At 43.4% G+C, this 19,434-nt stretch overlaps 1 protein-coding gene across 1 annotated transcript in view; it reads left to right on the top strand.

Moving 5' to 3' along the window:
* Window positions 1–8,122: 8,122 nt before the first annotated feature.
* The window catches only part of LOC126456972 (UDP-glucosyltransferase 2-like), a 96,687-nt gene continuing 85,375 nt past the window's right edge, over window positions 8,123–19,434 (top strand). Inside the window, exon 1 of the mRNA XM_050092916.1 lies at window positions 8,123–8,231. Within this exon, the coding sequence (XP_049948873.1) occupies window positions 8,213–8,231 (19 nt within the window). The 5' untranslated portion in view covers window positions 8,123–8,212. The remainder of the gene's footprint in view (window positions 8,232–19,434) is intronic.

The following is a 19,434-nucleotide window of genomic DNA, read 5'->3' as shown; positions in this document are numbered from 1 at the left end:
GATATGATACGCGAGTTGGGGTGGCAGTCACTGAAACAAAGGCGGGATTCTTTGCGGCGAGATCTATTTACGAAATTTCAATCACCATCTTTCTCTTCCGAATGCAAAAATATTTTGTTGAAACACACCTACGTAGGGAGAAATGATCATCATCACAAAATAAGAGAAATCAGGGCTCAAACGGAAAGATTTAGGTGTTCCTTTTTCCCACGCGCCATTCGAGAGTGGAATGGTAGAAAAGTGGTATGAAAATGGTTCGATGAACCCTCTGCCAGGCATTTAAGTGTCAATCGCAGAGTAATGATGTAGATGTAGAAAGCAAAGAATAATGGATCGTCCAGTCCCTAGAGAGTTATATGCAATGAAATGAGATCAACTGTTAGGGGTAACTAACTGGAGTTCGTGGTTGGGCATGAGATACGGAATTCGGACGAAAGGATGGTGGTGGTGAAGGAGCGTGGCGGCGGAGGGGGGGGGGGGGGGGGGGAGTGGAGGAGGGTGGGAGCATGATAATTCTTACCGCATCATCATTGACGAATGGCTACGAGTACTGTGCGTCCACCATTCTTGGGGCAAAGTAGGTCGCTCTGTTTTTAGCTGATCTACTTTCTCCAAAACTGATGGACGCAATTTTTAGCCTGTGACTTACTTTATTCTATTTTAGCCCATGACCTGCTTAAATCTTGTGACACATCACTGTTTCAACTCTGTTTTTAGCCCATGACCATCTTATTTCCTAGTAAATGCTACTTTCATCCCATCGACATCACAAATTTGGAGGAAAAGTGCTATATTTGGAAATATACCTCGCCGCTGCTGGAGAGGTTGCGGCTATGAAAAATTACTATATTGCCACCGCGCTATGGACGACAGCTAGTAAAGAGGACATTAGGAGATCCTTCACAAGGTATGAAGCCTGCAGTTATTAGCACCTGGCGTGAGTGGCCCCGACAAATCTTAATGTGTGGCAACCCATACTGTGCCACTACCACTAGAAGTAGTAGCTTTAAATGGAAGCATTATAGAGCGCCCTAATCAGTCTTCCAGTCATAAATAAATAAAGTGACAGTCATGCAATTAGCACCAAAGAGTGGTTCCAACAAATGTAATAACAAAACGACGTCGAAGCTCACCATGTTATCTGAGACCTTCAGCCTGAAGTTGTTGAGGCTATTCACAAAATCCACAGTATTTGTGTTTCTGTCAGGTATTTTGCAGCACACGTATGGGACTCCTAATGTTTCTGACAATGGTGTATTACGGTACCCCGTGTTTGTGAACCTTACAGAGTCCACGGAGTCTCGATGGTACTGGTCCTTGTGATAACAATTCTTTGATGACCCCCTCTGATAAATCCGGATCCTTGAGAAGCGCCCAGGTCCCGCTCTAAAACTTTTGGTTGCGTCAGCACTGACCTTCCTGTGGGATTCGTTTTGTAGCAGGGTCTGCTTCTTCTCATTGTAGTCCTTGTGAGAGAAAACAAGAATAGCGTCATCTTCGTCATTAGCCCTCTCTCTGCGGTAATATTTGACATTGTAGGCTTAGTTCTCATCAGTGCATAACAAGTATCACGACGTACTTTTTCAGCTGCTTCGCGCGGAAGTCGCAACACAGCCTGTTCAACCGGAGGACTGTGGCATGTGTGAAGTTATGGCTGGGAGCGAAGCTTAATCCCCTCTCCAGAACTGAAACTGTATCGCCACTCATTTGCATTGATGACAATCTTACACCGAGCCTCCAATGATGGTTTGTCAATGAGATGTAAAAATTTTAGCGTTTTGTTTCCTGTAGCCTTCCTTTGTGCAGAAATGGCTGTTACCCAGGTATCACCATCAGTCCAAACCCAGGTCCAGACGTTAAAATATTGGCCAATTCTAAAAATAGTTTAAATGGTTCTTGAGAGTTGTACTCTAGGCACCAGCGAGAAAAGAGTATCCTCTCGCGTACCAAGGCAAGGCTGCCCCACTTCTTGATTGTCCTGGCTGCCGCTGAATCGCTGTGACGCTTGACCTCAGGAAATGCGACATAAAATGCTCGACACATCCCTTCATAAATGAAAGAGCACACAGGTAAAGACATCTTCGATAGTTCAGCTTGTCGAATTTCTTCATAATGCAATGTATCCCCTCTCCATAAAAGTATCTAACGTGATTGTTCAGGTTCTCCTGGCGTATTATTTGTTGACCAATCAGTCTACGGGTCTACTGCTAGTTCACAGTCCATGTCACCATCATGACATGCGCTGATGAACTAAGCTCCTGAAGGGGGGGGGGGGGAGGGAGGTGCGTTTCCTCTGAGGTCCGCACCCGAGGGCACACGACGGCAGCCACAGAAGCGATGACATGGGCATCTGTGGTAGGTGTAGTTACATTGCCCGCCATGGCCGCAAAGACTTTCAGAAACAGAATGGAAAAAGTGGCACTCGGTGATAGTCCATGAAGTTAAAGGAAGGCGCAGGGTTAAAGACGACGAGGATGAGGGGAGTTTGTCTTGGTACATAATTTCATATGAAAAAGATGGATATAAATTTTGTATGCGCTGGCTGTGATAACCAGTATGAACAATATAACGTGGATCATCGCTGTGTCTCTGTGAGGAGAGCTAGCACGCAGCTGGAGCCTGCCATTTTACGCCACGAGGCACAAAGAATGACACTTTCTCTACATTAAGAGCCCGCTAATCTTAACACTCTCATGAACTACGAATCATAAGCAGGCGTGCAGCAGAAGCTTCTAATTTAATGTCGTAAGTAACTGGAAAGAAGCATCTTTGAAGTAAGACTTGCGCCCTGAGTGAGGTGCAGAGAGATAAGATAACAGCTGAAATTGGAACAAAACAGTAACGTGAATGAACGTAGGGAGGGGAGCGGGCGACCTCTATTTAGCAGGGCTCAGTGCCGTTCAGTGAGTAGGAAAGGCACCGTTCTGATGTGTGCTCTCATTTGATGCTGAGCCTCGTTTTGAGGTCTTGGGAACATATGGCGCACTCAGTTTTTATAGCACAATTGGGTTTTTCGCCTAAAAAGCGGAAGTGGTTTAAGAAGCCCACATCCATCAGCGCTCTACCTATTTTAGATGTGCAGACCATTTTATTTCAATTTTTTTAATGAGGATTAGTGTGAAGTGGACTTAACACACATTGGAGGTGAACTTAAACCTGTGACTGGATTTTAACTTAAATTTGCTTCTTGATATTTTCATTATTTTAACCAGCATGGTAAGGACGTAACAGCGATCTGTTCTTGGTGATTAAAAAGCAAAAATGATCAAGATCGCAAATCTCTCATTTATTCAGATGCCCTGTTTCGCCACGTTTAATCGGCCATCTTCAGATTATGAGCACGATCTGGCGGGCGCTGGCGGCATGTTCAACAGCTTTGTGTGGTCATAGCGGAAACTGCCATAACCGCTGTGATCACACGCAGACTTCACCATGCAGCCACCTCCAGCCAAATCGTGGTCTTAATCTGAAGATGGCCAATTAAATGTGCGGAAACCGATCATTTCAGTAAATCGTCATATTTTGGTTAGTGGTCAAACACACACGGCTGCAATACTGTTTCCTCAGGGATGAACTAATGTTTACGATGACGTAGCAGACCTGCTGGAGGTGTTACAAATCAATTTAAGTAGTTGGAGTCAGATTTCACCAATAAAACTGCACGATCAAAAATTGTTTTACAGTTCTCTTAATTATTTAATAGTAACTATCTCTCAGCCGCATTAATTATCTCAGTCACTGGAATTCTCGCTTACAGTATGCGAAAAACTGTTGTTACTGTTCCCAGGTCTGACTACGCTTCGCTACGTAACTTTACTGTTCGTATATAATGCTAGAGGAATAAGTATTCTAAGTGAAGATAAATACAGTGAATGCTCAAAGGCCTAGCAGTTTAACCACATTCACGAAACAGCTCTTTACAAGTGGATACAATTGGATTCACGAGTCCCCGACAGAAATCACCAGCTCATGCGAACGGAAACAGGCACCAATAACCATCTGCATTTTCTTGAGTCCCAGCCTGAAGTCCTCCAATACAACCACAACGGAACAGCCACGAAAAGCCCGGACTCTGTGAAGTCCAAGACCAAAGTCCATTAATAAACGAAAGTATGGACTCTCTGGAGTCTGAGACTGAATTGCACCAAACCTTTTAATAGTAGTTCCCAATTAAACATTTAATCTCTCCCCCATGACGTTCAGTTTGTCTACTACTGGCCGTTCACCTCTGTGAATTACCCACCATTCCGTTTTCTAGTCAGACCATACGATGAAACTGTAAACCTTAAATTGGCTCGTCAGATTTTCATTGTTTTAAACAACGTGGTAAGGATGTAACAGCGATCTGTTCTTTATGATATACTAAAATGACCGGTTTCGGCACGATTTTGCTGGCGCGATTCACCACACCGCCAGCCTCCGACAAATAGTGATCATAATTAAACATGCCGAAACCGGTCACAGATCTACAGGTCAAACGCACGCCCCTGTAAAACAGTTCCCTTTACGATGAAATAAAGTTTATGATGTCCTAGGAGATCTACTTGGTGTGTTCTAATTAAATTTAAGCAGCTGGAGTTGGACTTCACGAATAAAATTATACGAAAAATAATTGTTTTTATTGCTCTTATTTATTTGATAGTAATACTCTATCAATTGCATTAATTATCTCAGTCACTTCAGTAGTTAGCCAATTTACCCCACACTCAGAAAGTCTCGCTCACAATTTGCGAAACCCTATTGAAACTGTTCCCAAGGCTGACTACAATTCCAACACATCTTCACTGTTCTAATGCAATGCCACTGTGACAGGTACTCTAAGCGTAGATAAACCCAGTGAATGCACGAAGGCTTAACAGTTTAACCACCCGAAAATCTTCGTAATCACGGTATCCTTCCGATAAAAACTAAGTTACGAAACCAGCACACTGCCGGCCGCGGTGGTCTCGCGGTTCTAGGCGCGCAGTCCGGAACCGCGCGACTGCTACGGTCGCAGGTTCGAATCCTGCCACGGGCATGGATGTGTGTGATGTCCTTAGGTTAGTTAGGTTTAACTAGTTCTAAGTTCTAGGGGACTGATGACCTAAGATGTTAAGTCCCATAGTGCTCAGAGCCATTTTTTTGAAACCAGCACAGTTCATGAAACAACTCATTACAAATGGAAACGTCTCGACTTTCGAGTCCGAAATCACTAATTCACGCCAACGGAAACGACACAAATAATCGCTTCTTGAGTCCCAGAAAAAATCCTGAAATAAAGCAGAAACGGAACAATCACGATAACGTCTGAACTCCGAGTCTCAGACCGAAGTCCCCTAATAAAATGAAACAGCGGCATCTGGAGTCTGAGACTGAATTCTACCAATCCTCTTAACATCACTTCCCAATTAAACTTTTAATCCCCCCTCCATAAGCTAAAGTTTGTCTGCTATTGGCTGATCACCTCTGTGACTCTCTCGCCATTCCGTTTCCTAGTCATGCCTTGCCGTAAGATACAATGTTCTACAACTATGACCCAATTATCTGACCTTTTCGAGTATAATTAAATAGTCTTTATATTCTAAATCACAATTATATGTTTGTTTTAATGACAAGAGACACTATTTTTTTCTGTAATCTCTCACAAAACTTTAATTTGAATTATTCCAGAGCCGGTTATTAACTTCGTCATAGAATTCCTTACAGAAACGTTCCCCGCATTTCGTTGATAGACCCTGTCGTTCATGTTTTGATTTGATACAACTGTTGACTGGAAATAGAAAGGGGACCATCCAGTCTAATGCTACTTGTGGTGACATTTCTAACACTTAAATGGGAGGTCGCTGTCGACCAGAACCATCAAAACACGCAATGAATCTTTCGAAAGTGACACAAGACAGGCCGACTTCCTGCCGACTCTCCCTTCGGTGGCGCTTAGCAAATACGCAAACAGTCGCCTATATAACTAATTAACATGACTAGCTTTCCACCCACGGGCCAAGAAATCGTGGGACCATCTTTGGAAGCGCCTTGCCATCCTCCAGCGTCCAAGAATTTCAGGTCCGTTTGGTCGGAAAGCAACCAGCTGGTAACTAATAGTGCGTGCCACTTTTGCAACGCTTTGAGTTAGAAAGCATGTGTCCGGCACCTCCCAAAGACTTGATACAACCTTCCTTTGTAATACGTTAAAGCCGCATGTTCCATTGCCATCAGCGTGGTCTTTACAATATACGAAGTGAATAATAATACAATTCTGATAGTCAGCTATTTTACACAAACGGCTGCTGGAAATCAACTGTTCTGCTTTCTGATTTAGTTAGGACAATTGCTGTTTCTTTTCAATGAGATGTCGGAAGAAGACAGATTCATTCTCAGGCTAATATTTGTACTTCTACTTCAATTCACTGCCTAAATCTTTTTAAAACCTAATCTCACAACACAAGCCCATTTCTAAAGCTGCTGTGCACCTACATGGGGGCGAAAATCAATCACGGAAATGGAAATTCCTCAGCTAGAATTGCATTTCCAGAATTGATATTGGAGTATTTGGGTGACCAACCGGAAACGAAATTCGACTTTGGGTGCTTCATACAAACGCAGTGACTGTCGCTAGCAATACCTTTGATCCGGTATTACCGAGCTATCGGTGCAATTTTAGGATTTACGTCGATGCCGCATATCACATCGAATGTGGTAGTGGAACTTCGCTAGGCAGTGTCACGTTTATGAAGCAACAAGAAAACACAGCGCTCTCAGTAATATGATATGGGCGTCGCTGATCTTTGTTCGAGAGGCTACTCGGGTTAATGGGCTGCCTGCGGCATGTGCTGCAACTACGTCATTAACCTTCACGCGCTCGCGCGGGCGGTGAAGTGACCGCCTTTTTGCAATTTCGCGCCATACTTACTCCACAAGGGTAACGAGGCGGCGGGAGGGACATGTATTCTCTAGTTGCACCTTTTTGCGACAGATGCTGCTCAAAGTTCGTCCAAGTCGCACCTCTCTGCCTCTCAGGACAAGTTCAAATAGGTCCGAACACGTTCGGCGGTCAGTTTACCGCCTTGCGAGCGCTTACGAGACTTTGTTCTACTCGTCTACTTCGGAATTTAAGTATTTCTTTTTGTAATTCCCCTATAATTCCTCAATTTTATAGACTCTTCCAATTCTCTAGTGAATGTGCATGTGCTCCAGAATTTCAACATCAAGAAGAACACAAAGGTGGCCTGCATGTATATTTTTTCGCTTACTTGACTTGGCAGGAATAAATTCGTTACGCATTTTTCAATTCAACACAGGTAATATGAAAGAAAAAACGAGAAGACAATTCTTACATGCGTTATCTTTGGAACTGATGAGCGAAATCTGAAAGAAAGAGCTAACTTGAAGCATTTACCAAAAATTTGTTAGTATTTTTGGAAAATTACAGAGAGAGTGACGCAGTTTATCCAGCTGTATCAACCCCTACAAGGAGAGGAATATGTTATTTGTGTGGCTCAAAAAAGAATATAAAAACAAATCGAGAATGCGGTGAATGTGGAAGAATCGTCTGTCTACGACATTCAACCACGACAGTTACGTGCAATAATTGTTGTCAGCCTCAAAACGAGAATGAAATGCATACAGACTGATCAACATTTTTCATCTGACAGAAATGTTTGTGACGTTTTCAATCAAAAATTCTTTTTTCAAAGCAAAATTAGCTTTTCTTGTGACGAGTTAAGACAGTGAATAATTCTAGTCTTAAGTATTACATTATATAGTCCCAAAACATTGCAATTAAAGAAATGTTCTTGTATTTCATTTGGGTATTTGGCTTCCTTTTTGTATTCCATTGTATACTTTATTGTTAAATAAATACTTTTGATTACAAATGTGTTTGAAATATTGCGTGAGATATCCTACGTCGATATCTTATGGAAATATGACCTTTAAAAACGGAAAACGTCAAGAAATTGATGAAAACTCTCGGGCGGTCGGCCGTCCGCCCGCGCGAACGCTCGCGTGACTATTCCTAGCGCGAGCGCATGAAGGTTAAATAACCAAGGGCAGCAGGACAAGACGTTGCTATCATCAAGGACGCGTGCAGACTTGCCCGCGTAACATCGCCCCACTCCACACTGGCGAGTAGGAATCGTTCTGAGAACCCTTTTGTCTCCGACAGTCGCAACAGTAGCTGCCGCCTGCCGAGGTTCGTGGTAGGCAGCAATTGCACCACCTTGCTACCGGCTCGAAGATGACAGCCTGTGGAAGAAGTAAGGAAATCACACTCATTATTTTATTATTAGCGCTCGATTTCGTTACAATTGCGTTACACTTTTGTCCATATCATTTCATAATCGAATGACCTAGTAGCTATTCTCTTATTCAGTCCTATCAAAGACTGGCTGCAAAATCGATTTTTCCAAACTCCATTTCCTGAGACCTCGTTTAATATATAAAACGTAAATTCTACTGTTGTGGATTGGGTAAACCGTCTATAAAAAGGGTCCTGACATAAAAATTCCCATAAAATTTATTCCATTCCGTTCTGGCTGGCTGGTACAGAAAACGTTCTGAATTGGGTCTAACTACTATGGGACTTAACATCTGAGGTCATCAGTCCCGTAGAACTTAGAACTACTTAAACCTAACTAACCTAAGGACATCACAGACATCCATGCTCGAGGCAGGGTTCGAACCTGCGAACGAAGCAGCTGCGTGGTTCCGGAATGAAGCGCCTAGAACCTCTCGGCCACAGCGGCCGGCCGTTGTGAATTATTTCGAATTGAAAAGGAGTATGGGTTGCAAGGTTATTTGATTTCCGTAACGTGTTTCTCCCATTTGGGGCATCATCAGATTGTCTTCAAAATAAGAAAACAATCCGTAGCAAATAAATAGAGGGAATGGTCCCATCTTGCACTTCTACAGGAATAAATAAATTGGTGGGACAGATGACTGATCCATCCTGTGAGTATACTCCAACCGAGGCAACAGCTGCAAGTATACACAGTGCGCAATCGTGTGTTGGATTAGTGGGCAGTCGTGAAGCCGCGGGCGTGTCGTGCCTGAGTGTTGATTAATTGGGCAAGTCCATTGTGCCCGTGAATACCAACGTGCCAGATGTGTTCGCACATACGGAATAAAAATGGTTCACATGGCTCTGAGCACTATGGGGCTTAACATCTGTGGTCATCAGTCCCCTAGAACTTAGAACTACTTAAACCTAACTAACCTAAGGACATCACACACATCCATGCCCGAGGCAGGATTCGAACCTGCGACCGTAGCGGTCACGCGGTTCCAGACTGAAGCGCCTAGAACAGCACGGCCACACCGGCCTGCCATACAGAATACACAAGCATATTGTTTGTATACAGATACTGTAACGACAGTTCGCGCGTGGCTATGAAAGAATGCCAGAGACGTTTCCCTGATCGATGGATCCCCTGTGTCATCGTATTCCCTAGTTTTCAAACATTATGTGAATCCAGAACACTACCAGGTATACATGTAACATTAGAACGTGAGGGATCCGGTCAGCAGAGTAAAGGGAAGGCATTGTTGAAATGGTACAGTGGAATCGCACCACCAGTACATGGCACATTAGCTGTCAGCTCGATATTCCAAAAAGGTGAGTGTAGCGTACATTACATTCCGAGGGCTCGTACCCATTCCATGTGCAGCCCATGCAACATCTACATACAGGTGATTCAGTAGCCGGCCGCGGTGGCCGTGCGGTTCTGGCGCTGCAGTCCGAAACCGCGGGACTGCTACGGTCGCAGGTTCGAATCCTGCCTCGGGCATGGGTGTGTGTGATGTCCTTAGGTTAGTTAGGTTTAAGTAGTTCTAAGTTCTAGGGGACTTACGACCTAAGATGTTGAGTCCCATAGTGCTCAGAGCCATTTTTTTGTGATTCAGTAAGCAGATAACTATTTCGTGAATGCTTGGCTGTACACAGAGACGTCATACAACACACTTTATTTACAGATGAGCCTACATTTACTTTCAGTGGTACCATGATTACCCGAAATTCTCATACATGGGTGATGTAGATCCCAATGGCACTAGAGAATTCCAAGTTAGGTTCTCAGTGAACGTCTGGTGTGACATGACTGATGATCTGGTGACAGGGCCTGTGTTCCTGCTAAATCGTATGGCAACCACAGCATACGTATATTTCCTGATAGAAGACCTACCTACAGTTGGAAGACGTGACATTAGAGCAACGACAGCAAATGTCCCTGCAACATAATGGATCACTGATTCATTCTATGAATGTATCCCAGTGTCTGAATAACCCATTTCCTCAGCCGTGGGCTGGCTGTGGCGGACCCATTAACTGGTCTGCCAGATCACTCGACATAACCCCACCAGATTTCCGTTAATGAGGCTGGTTAAAGGGGGATGTGTACGCTACAAACGTGGATACGCGTGGATAACTTGTCTCTAGCATCACCGTCGTTGTTGCCCACATTAAAGCCCGCCGAGATGATGCTCGACGTCCAACACAACACACCCTCCAACCCATTGACAAATATATTGAGATGGATGGGACACTTTTTGAACACCTCCTGTAGGATGGATCAATACGGATCAGTCATGTGTGCTACCATTATTCTGTCCGCCACAGCGCCTACGTAACATTTCGGTAAGTGTTACTCACACTTGCCTTCATAATCATTCGCGGATGTGTGTGGTCTTCAAACTGATCGAATTCCGTAACGATCGAAAATCGGGCACATGTTAAAAGGACTTTTTTGGTTTATTTTCACATGTAGAATTACTTCACAAATTACATGACATCCCTCCTGAATCACCCTGTATTTGCAAAACATAAGAAGTCACACAAATTACATAAAGCTAAGTATATATCAATATGCCCACATACGAGCAAAAGAAAAAGAGAAATTGATGGTAGCATGATACATGTACATGCCCATGTATGAGCATCTTAATATACTGCATACTTAATTTTACGTAATTTTTGTGACATCTTATGTTTTGGATACATGAACATTAGTCTATGTGTTTTACACAGTTTTATATTCACGTACGCACCTTATGGAGGTTCTTACTGTCGTAATTCCTTTCGTTTGATTAGGTCCACCTTTAATTTTTTATCGTTCTATGAGGTATGGACTTTACATCCAGTTAGTTCCGGGTAAAGTTTAATATATGTTTTAGTTCATTTGTTCGCGTAATCGAACAAGATAGTACCGTACCCCTGTGTTTGTATGCAATGGATTATTTTCTTGTTTTGTAGACAATCTAATGAAGCCCCAAAACGGGGAATAACGTTACTGAAATAAATAACTTTGCAACCCAGACTGTTTTTCAGTTTGAAATAAAAATCCTAATTTTGCACTTTACTGCTTATTCTCACGCACCTACTTTCAGTAAACTTCCACTACTTCGGATGTATTACAATACAAGGACCACTCTGCCTAACTTAAAAGAATAGACAGTTCTCTCTACTTCCACTTAGTGCAGACTTTTCACTGTGTAAAAATTAACATGAACTGCAATAAACTTAATTTGGGTTCATCCGACAATCACACACACTCTTCAGAAAAATTAAAAAGTTCTACCGCTGAACCAAACTTGCTGTACATATTCTGAAACCACATTTACAGTCAACGCGCCTTCTAATAGGCCTATGAAACTATCTTTTAAATGATCCGAGCCATGTCACTGTCGGCTTTAAAAAATTTGGCCTGGCACGAGAAAAGGTTAACACCAGCCTAGAATGAACACAAACCAACGACTGATGCTTAGCTTTAACTTTTTAGTCGGCAACATATACATGTACACTCCATGCTGTCCGTTTTATTGTTAAGTTGGCGTCGCGGCTCACGCCGCCTACGTTCAGGTACTCCATCGTCTGCCGAGTTGAAATTTCAACATGAAAGAGAGTTCCAAAACAATTAACGAAATGATTAGCCCCCACTCCCAGCCCTAATTCATTCACTCAGCAAACATTTGTAATGCGACCTCTCATTACTATGTTGCACTCGCAATAGTTTACCTGAGGATGAGAATGCGCATATGTGGCAGACGTAGTTAGTACGTTACAACTTCATCGATATGACATTGTTGAACTACTCTGTACCTAGTGCGGATCTGCTTTGCAATTATATGCACATGAACCTTACGATGCTTCTACTGATTTTTCTCCATCTTAAATTGATGAATAATCGTTTTTATGCAAAATAGAAAAATAACACCTGCAATATTCGTGGAAGTATGAGTTTCATTTCAGATGAAGCTGACTGGTAGCCCTGGCAGGATTATTATCCACCCCGAGCGTCGATGTTTTCTCCGCTCCTATATTTATTTAAAACGATCAAATAACACATTACATGATTATCGACCACCAAAATAAGTTACATTATCTGAAAGATAGTGCAAACACGTTCTCACAGTAATTTCACACACTGTCCGTCATTCTAAGACAATTTGCCATGTTGTTGACTGCTTTAACCAGTATGTGTCACACATCCCCAGTATTTACACTAATGGCCATTAAAATTGCTAAACCAAGAAGAAATACAAATGATAAACGGGTATTCATTGGACAAATATATTATGCTAGAACTGACATGTGATTACATTTTCAAGCAATTTGGGTGCATAGATCCTGAGAAATCAGTACCCAGAACAACCACCTCTGGATGTAATAACGGCCTTTATACGCCTGGGCATTGAGTCAAACAGAGCTTGGATGGCGTGTACAGGTACAGCTGCCCATGCAGCTTCAACACGATTCCACAGTTCATCAAGAGTAGTGACTGGTGTTTTGTGACGAGCCAGTTGCTCGGCCACCATTGACCAACCGTTTTCAATTGGTGAGCCATCTGGAGAATGTCCTGGCCAGGGCAGCAGTCGAACATTTTCTGTATCCAGAAAGGCCCGTACAGAACCTGCAACATGCGGTCGTGCATTATCCTGCTGAGATGCAGGGTTTCGCAGGGATCGAATGAAGGGTAGAGCCACGAGTCGTAACACATCTGAAATGTAATGTCCGCTGTTCAAAGTACCGTCAATGCGAACAAGAGGTGACCGAGACCTGTAACTAATGGCACCCCATACCATCACGCCGGGTGATACGCCAGTATGGCGATGACCAATATATCCTTCCAATGTGCGTTCACCGCGATGTCGCCAAACACGGATGCGACCATCATGATGCTGTAAACAGAACCTGGATTCATCCGAAAAAATGACGTTTTGCCATTCGTGCACGCAGGTCCGTCGTTGAGTACATCATCGCAGGCGCTCCTGTCTGTGATGCAGCGTCAACGGTAACCGCAGCCATGGTCTCCGAACTGATAGTCCATGCTGCTGCCAACGTCGTCGAACTGTTCGTGCAGATGGTTGGTGTCTTGCAAACGTCCCCATTTGTTGACTCAGAGATCGAGACGTGGCTGCACGATCCGTTACAGCCATGCGGAAAAGATGTCTGTCATCTCGACTGCTAGTGATACGAGGCCGTTGGGATCTAACATGGCGTTCCGTATTACCCTCCTGAACCCACCGATTCCGTATTGTGCTAACAGTCACTTGGTCTCGACCAACGCGAGCAGCATTGTCGCGATACGATAGACCGCAATCGCTATAGGCCACAATCCGACCTTTATCAAAGTCGTAAACGTGATGGTACGCATTTCTCCTCCTTACACGAGGCGTCACAACAACGTTTCACGAGGCAGCGCCAGTCAACTGCTGTTTGTGTATGAGAAATCGGTTGGAAACTTTCTTCATGTCAGCACATTGTAGGTGTCGGCACCGGCGCGAACCTTGTGTGAATGCTCTGGAAAGCTAATCATTTGCATATCACAGAATCTTCTTCCTGTCGGTTAAATTTCGCGTCTGTAGCACGTCATCTTCGTGGTGTAGAAATTTTAGTGGCCAGTAGTGTAGTATTACTTCTGTCACATTACGTGGCATATGTTAGGAAACGCTCATGTCTCGCTTCGTTAGATTATGGAGAATTAATTACAGGATCTGTTAACCCTTATAGACTGGGGTGCTGTGCTGTAACGTTGGCACGGAACTGGACGTTGGAAACAATTCAAGGCTTAGGAACTTAAGCAATATTATAATGGAAAAAATCTATATTGTAATATGATTGTATTGATGTCTTAAACCCTTCCACAGGTTTATCCACTTTGCGTGCATTGGTAACATTAATTTAAAAATTAACACTACTAATAGTAATATTTCTTTCTTTCCATGTTCAACTGATATACACTGCGAAATGCAATTAAAGAGTCACTTCCTTGTCTTCCCTTGGAATGCAGAAGTTTGAAATTTGGCTGAATGGAGCTAACAACCTTTCTCTGTAATACTGCAAAAGCGTAGCCTCTGTGACGTTATCCTCAGGCTCGGCGATGCTTCAAACAGCAAGTAAGGTGTTGACACTCGCAAAAAAAAGAAAAAAGTAAAAAAAAAAAACAGAAAAAACAGAGCTCAGAAGTGTATGTGATGTGTAAGGTGGGTTAATGACTTGACACTAGCACCAATTTCACCACAATTCTGGCCAACGCCACCGTTCACGTGTCACAAGAGCGAAAGGACCCCCCCCCCCCTCCCCCCCATTGCCCACTCTTCAGCACTAACCTTGGCGCTTCTGCGTTGAAAATTAGAACTGCTACGTCCAGCGTTGGAATCACGCTCTTCATCTACATCATACTCTGCAAGCCAGATAATGGTGTGTGGCGGAGGATACTTTCGGTACCACCATCTGATCCCTCCAACTCTGTTCCACTCGCGAAATGTGCATGGGAAGAATGATTGCCGGTAAGCCTCTGTATTGGTTCTAATTTCTCGGATTTTCTCGTCGTGGTCAATGCGCGAGATATATCGGGGGGAAGTAATATGTTGTTCGACTCCTCCTGAAAACAGCTGTCCCGAAATTTCAGCACTAACTCTCTCCATGATGCACAGCGCCTCTCTTGTAATGTCTGCCAGTGGAGTTTTCTTAGCATCTCCGTAACGCTCTCTCACCAGCTAAGTGACCCCGTGACGAAACACGCCGCTCTTCGTTGGATCTTCTCTATCTCCTCTATCGGTCCCACCTGATAGGGATCCCAGATAGATGAATAATATTCAGGAATCGGGCTAACAAGCACCTTATCAGCCACTTCTTTTGTGGATGACTAACATTTCCTTAAGATTCTTCCGATGAAACTGAGTCTGGTGTCTGCTTTTCCCACTATCCATTTTATGTGGTCATTCCATTTAAGGTCGCTCTGAATAGTTACACCTAGATATTTTACGGCAGGCGCTGTTTCTAGCTGTTTGTCATCAATAGTGTAGCTGTACAGTAGTGGACTCCTTTTCCTATGTATGCGCAGTATGTTACATTTATTTACGTTCAGGGTCAACTGCCAGTCTGCACCATTCATCACTTCTCTGCAGGTCGTTCTGCAAATTCTTACTATCTTCTGGCGTTGCTACTTTGGTATAGACAACTGCATCATCTGCGAATAGCTTTAAAGAGCATCCGACGCTTTCTACTAGATCATTTAAATATGTTGTAAACACCAACCTCCCTATCACACTTCCCTGTGGTACTCCGGATATTACCTTTACGTCTGTCGATCTTGTTCCGTTAAGAGCGACGTGTTGAGTTCTATCTGCAAGGAAGTCTTGAATCCAATCGCAGGTCTGCTCCGATGCTCCGTAAGCTCGTATTTTTTTCCATTATACGGCAATGCGCGACGGTGTCAGTTGCCATACTGAAATCAAGGAACACGGCATCAGCCTGAGCGCCGTTGTCCACTGCGCTGTGGATCTCATGGAGAGCGAGCTGAGTTTCGCACCATCTCTGTTTGCGGAATCCATGTCGAATTTTATAGAAGTGACGTTCATTTTCCAAAACGTCGTAATTCCTGATCATAAAACATCGTGAACATAAAACATGTTCCATAAATCTATATCAGATTGACGTCAACGATATAGGTATATACTTGTGTGGAGCTGTCCTACGGCCTTTCTCAAAAACAGGAATGACCTGCGCTTTTCTCCAGTCGTTAGGTACCTTTCTTTGCTCAAGCGATCTACGATAAATTACTGCTAGAAGGGGAGCAAGTTCTTTCTCATAATCTTTATAGAACCTTATAGGTATGTCATCTGGTCCTGACACCTTTTCACTACTAACAAGGGAACCTCCCCATCGCACCCCCCTCAGATTTAGTTATAAGTTGGCACAGTGGATAGGCCTTGAAAAACTGAACACAGATCAATTGAGAAAACAGGAAGAAGTTGTGTGGAACTGTGAAAAAATAAGCAAAATATACAAATTGAGTAGTTCATGGGAACATATGCAACATCAAGGACAATAGGGTCGTAGGAGTGCCATGGTCTCGTGGTAACGTGAGCAGCTGCGGAACGAAAGGTCCTTGGTTCAATTCTTCCATTGACTGAAAATTTTTATTTTTTATTTTCAGTTTATGTGACAAACTCTTATGTTTTCATCACTTTTTTGGGAGTGATTATCACATCCACAAGAAAACCTAAATCGGGGAAGGTAGAAGAATCGCCAAGTCTACAAGTTAGGTGGGTCGACAACATATTCCTGTCATGTGGTGCACATGCCGTCACCAGTGTCGTATAGAATATATCAGATGTGTTTTCCTGTGGAGGAATCGGTTGACCTATGACCTTGCGATCAAATGTTTTCGGTTCCCATTGGAGAGGCACGTCCTTTCGTCTACTAATCGCACGGTTTTGCGATGCGGTCGCAAAACACAGACACTAAACTCATTACAGTGAACAGAGACGTCAATGAACGAACGGACAGATAATAACTATGCAAAAATAAATAAAGTAAAATTTTCACTCGATGGAAGACTTGAACCAATGACCTCACGTTCTGCAGCTGCTCACGCTACCACGGGACCACGGCACTCCTGAGCTTACATTGTGCATGATGTTGCCTATGTGGCCCATGGACTACTTACTTTGTATATTTTGCTTATTTTTTCACAGTTCCACACAACTTCTTCCTGTTTTCTCAATTGATCTGTGTTCAGTTTATCAAGGCCTATCCACTGTGCCAACTTATAACTAAATCTGAGGGGGGTGCGATGGGGAGGTTCCCTTGTAAGCGATTGTAGCTGCTTTTCAGTTTTTATTTTGACGATGACCGGTTTCAGTCAGTAATGACCATCCTCAGATATTTTTCTACACCATGTCCTAAAGTGATAACGGTACTCTGTCTTTCTGGATGTTAGGGATTGCATAAAGTCTTGGCAGTACAGTTCCTCTTGATAACTATTTGTTGATGAAACCCCCCCCCCCCCCCCCATCCCCCCATGGTAAACCCACGGGTGTATTACGAGTTCACAGAGTCCAACGGACACAATATTTCGGCAACAGACATGTCATCATCATGAGATGGGATGCGCTGATCGGCTAAGCTTCTGAGTGGGGTCGCGGAGGGGGGTGTGCGTTTCATATGCGGTCCACACCCGAAGGAGCACGACGGCAGCCGTAGAGGCGGCGGCATGGGTAGGTGTAGTTACACTGCCGCAAATACTTTTCAGTAACAGAACGGAAAAGGCAGGAAACGGTGATGAGTCAATCAAATTATAGGTGGTGCAGGGTAAAAGATGACGAGGATAAGGTCAGTTGGTATGTAATTTAGTGTGAAAAAGATGGATACGAATTTTGAATGGGCTGGCCGCGATAGCCAGTATGCTCAGTACAACGTGGATGATCTGTGCGTCTTTTTAAGGAGCGATGGCACTCAGCTGGAGCCTCCCATGTTACTCCGCGAGGCACAAAGAATAACACATTCTGTACGTAAAGAGCCTGCTAATTTTAGCCTTGCCGTGAAGTAAAACTCAAATGTAGGCGTGTAGCAGAAGCTTGTAATTTAATGTCGGAAGTATCTGGAAAAAAGCATCTTTGACTAAGACCAGCGCTCTGACTGAAGTGCCACAGAAACAAAATGGAAACTTGAATTGCAACAAAGCAGTAACGTGAATGAACATAGGAGAGCGGCCGAGTTCTGAAGTGCGCGCTCATTTGACGCTGAGCCTCTTTTTCAGGTCTTGGGGATATGTGTCCCACTAGGTTTTTATTGGACAGTTTGGTTTTTCACCTGAAAAGCCGAAGTGGTTTTAGAACCAATCTCCCTGTTTGCTCTATCTATCTTAGTTGTGAAAGCCATTTTATTTTCGTTTTTCAATGCTGCAGTGAGGATCAGTGAGAAGTGAATGTAATCTAGATCGGAGTTTAGCTTAAATGTGTGATCGGATTTTACCTGAAATTTGGCTCGTCAGATTTTTGTAATTTTAACCGACATGGTAAGGAGGTAACAGCTGTATGTTCGTGATGATCAAATAGCATAAATGGTCAAGATCGCAAAATCTGTCATTTATTAAAATGGCCGGTTTCGGCACGTTTAATCGGCCGTCTTCACATTATGAGCACGATTTGGCTGCTGGCGGCGTGGTGAACAGCTGCGCATGATCACAACCGTAAATGTGGTTGTTCACTACGCCACCAGCAGCCAAATCGTGCTCATAATGTGAAGATGGCAGATTAAACGTGCCCAAACTGGTCATTTTAATAAGTCGTCAGATTTTGTTTAGAGTTCAAACACATGCGGCTGCAAAACTGTTTCCCTTACGATGAACTAATGTTTACGATGACTAGCAGGTCCACTGGACGTGTTATAAATAAATTTAAGTAGTTGGATAGAACTATACGACGAAAAATTGTTCTATAGTGCTCTTAATTATTTAACAGTAACTATCTGTCAATTGCATAAATTATCTCAGTCAATGACAGTCTCTGTTACAATTTGCGATAAACTGTTGTTACTATTCCCAAGTCTGACTACACTTCCCAACACAACTTTACTGCTAGTATATAATGCCGCTGGGATAAGTATTCTAAGTGTAGATAAATCCAGTGAATGCTCAAAGGCGTAACAGTTTAAACACATTCACGATAAAGTTCATTACAAGTGGATACATTTGGAATCTCGAGTCCCAGACTGAAATTACCAACTCAGGCGAACGGAAACAGACACAAATAACCATCTGCACTTTCTTGAGTCCCAGACTGAAGTCGTCCAATAAAACCGAAACGGAACAGCCAAGAAGAGTTCAGACTCCGTGGAGTCCCAGACCCAAGTCCACTTACAAACGAAAGTATAAACATTTGGACTCTCTGGAGTCTGAGACTGAATTCCACCAATTCTTTTAACATCAGTTCCCAAATAAAGCCGCGCGGGATTAGCTGAGCGGTCCAGGGCGCTGCAGTCATGGACTGTGCAGCTGGTCCCGGCGGAGGTTCGAGTCCTCCCTCGGGCTTGGGTGTGTGTGTGTTTGCCCTTAGGATAATTTAGGTTAAGTAGTGTGTAAGCTTAGGGACTGATGACCTTAGCAGTTAAGTCCCATAAGATTTCACACACATTTGAACATTTTTTTTCAATTAAACATTTATTCACCCTTCCGTAAC

Source organism: Schistocerca serialis, chromosome 2 (genome assembly GCF_023864345.2).
Source record: "Schistocerca serialis cubense isolate TAMUIC-IGC-003099 chromosome 2, iqSchSeri2.2, whole genome shotgun sequence".
NCBI lineage: Eukaryota > Metazoa > Arthropoda > Insecta > Orthoptera > Acrididae > Schistocerca > Schistocerca serialis.
This window is presented reverse-complemented; position numbering and strand designations above follow the sequence as displayed.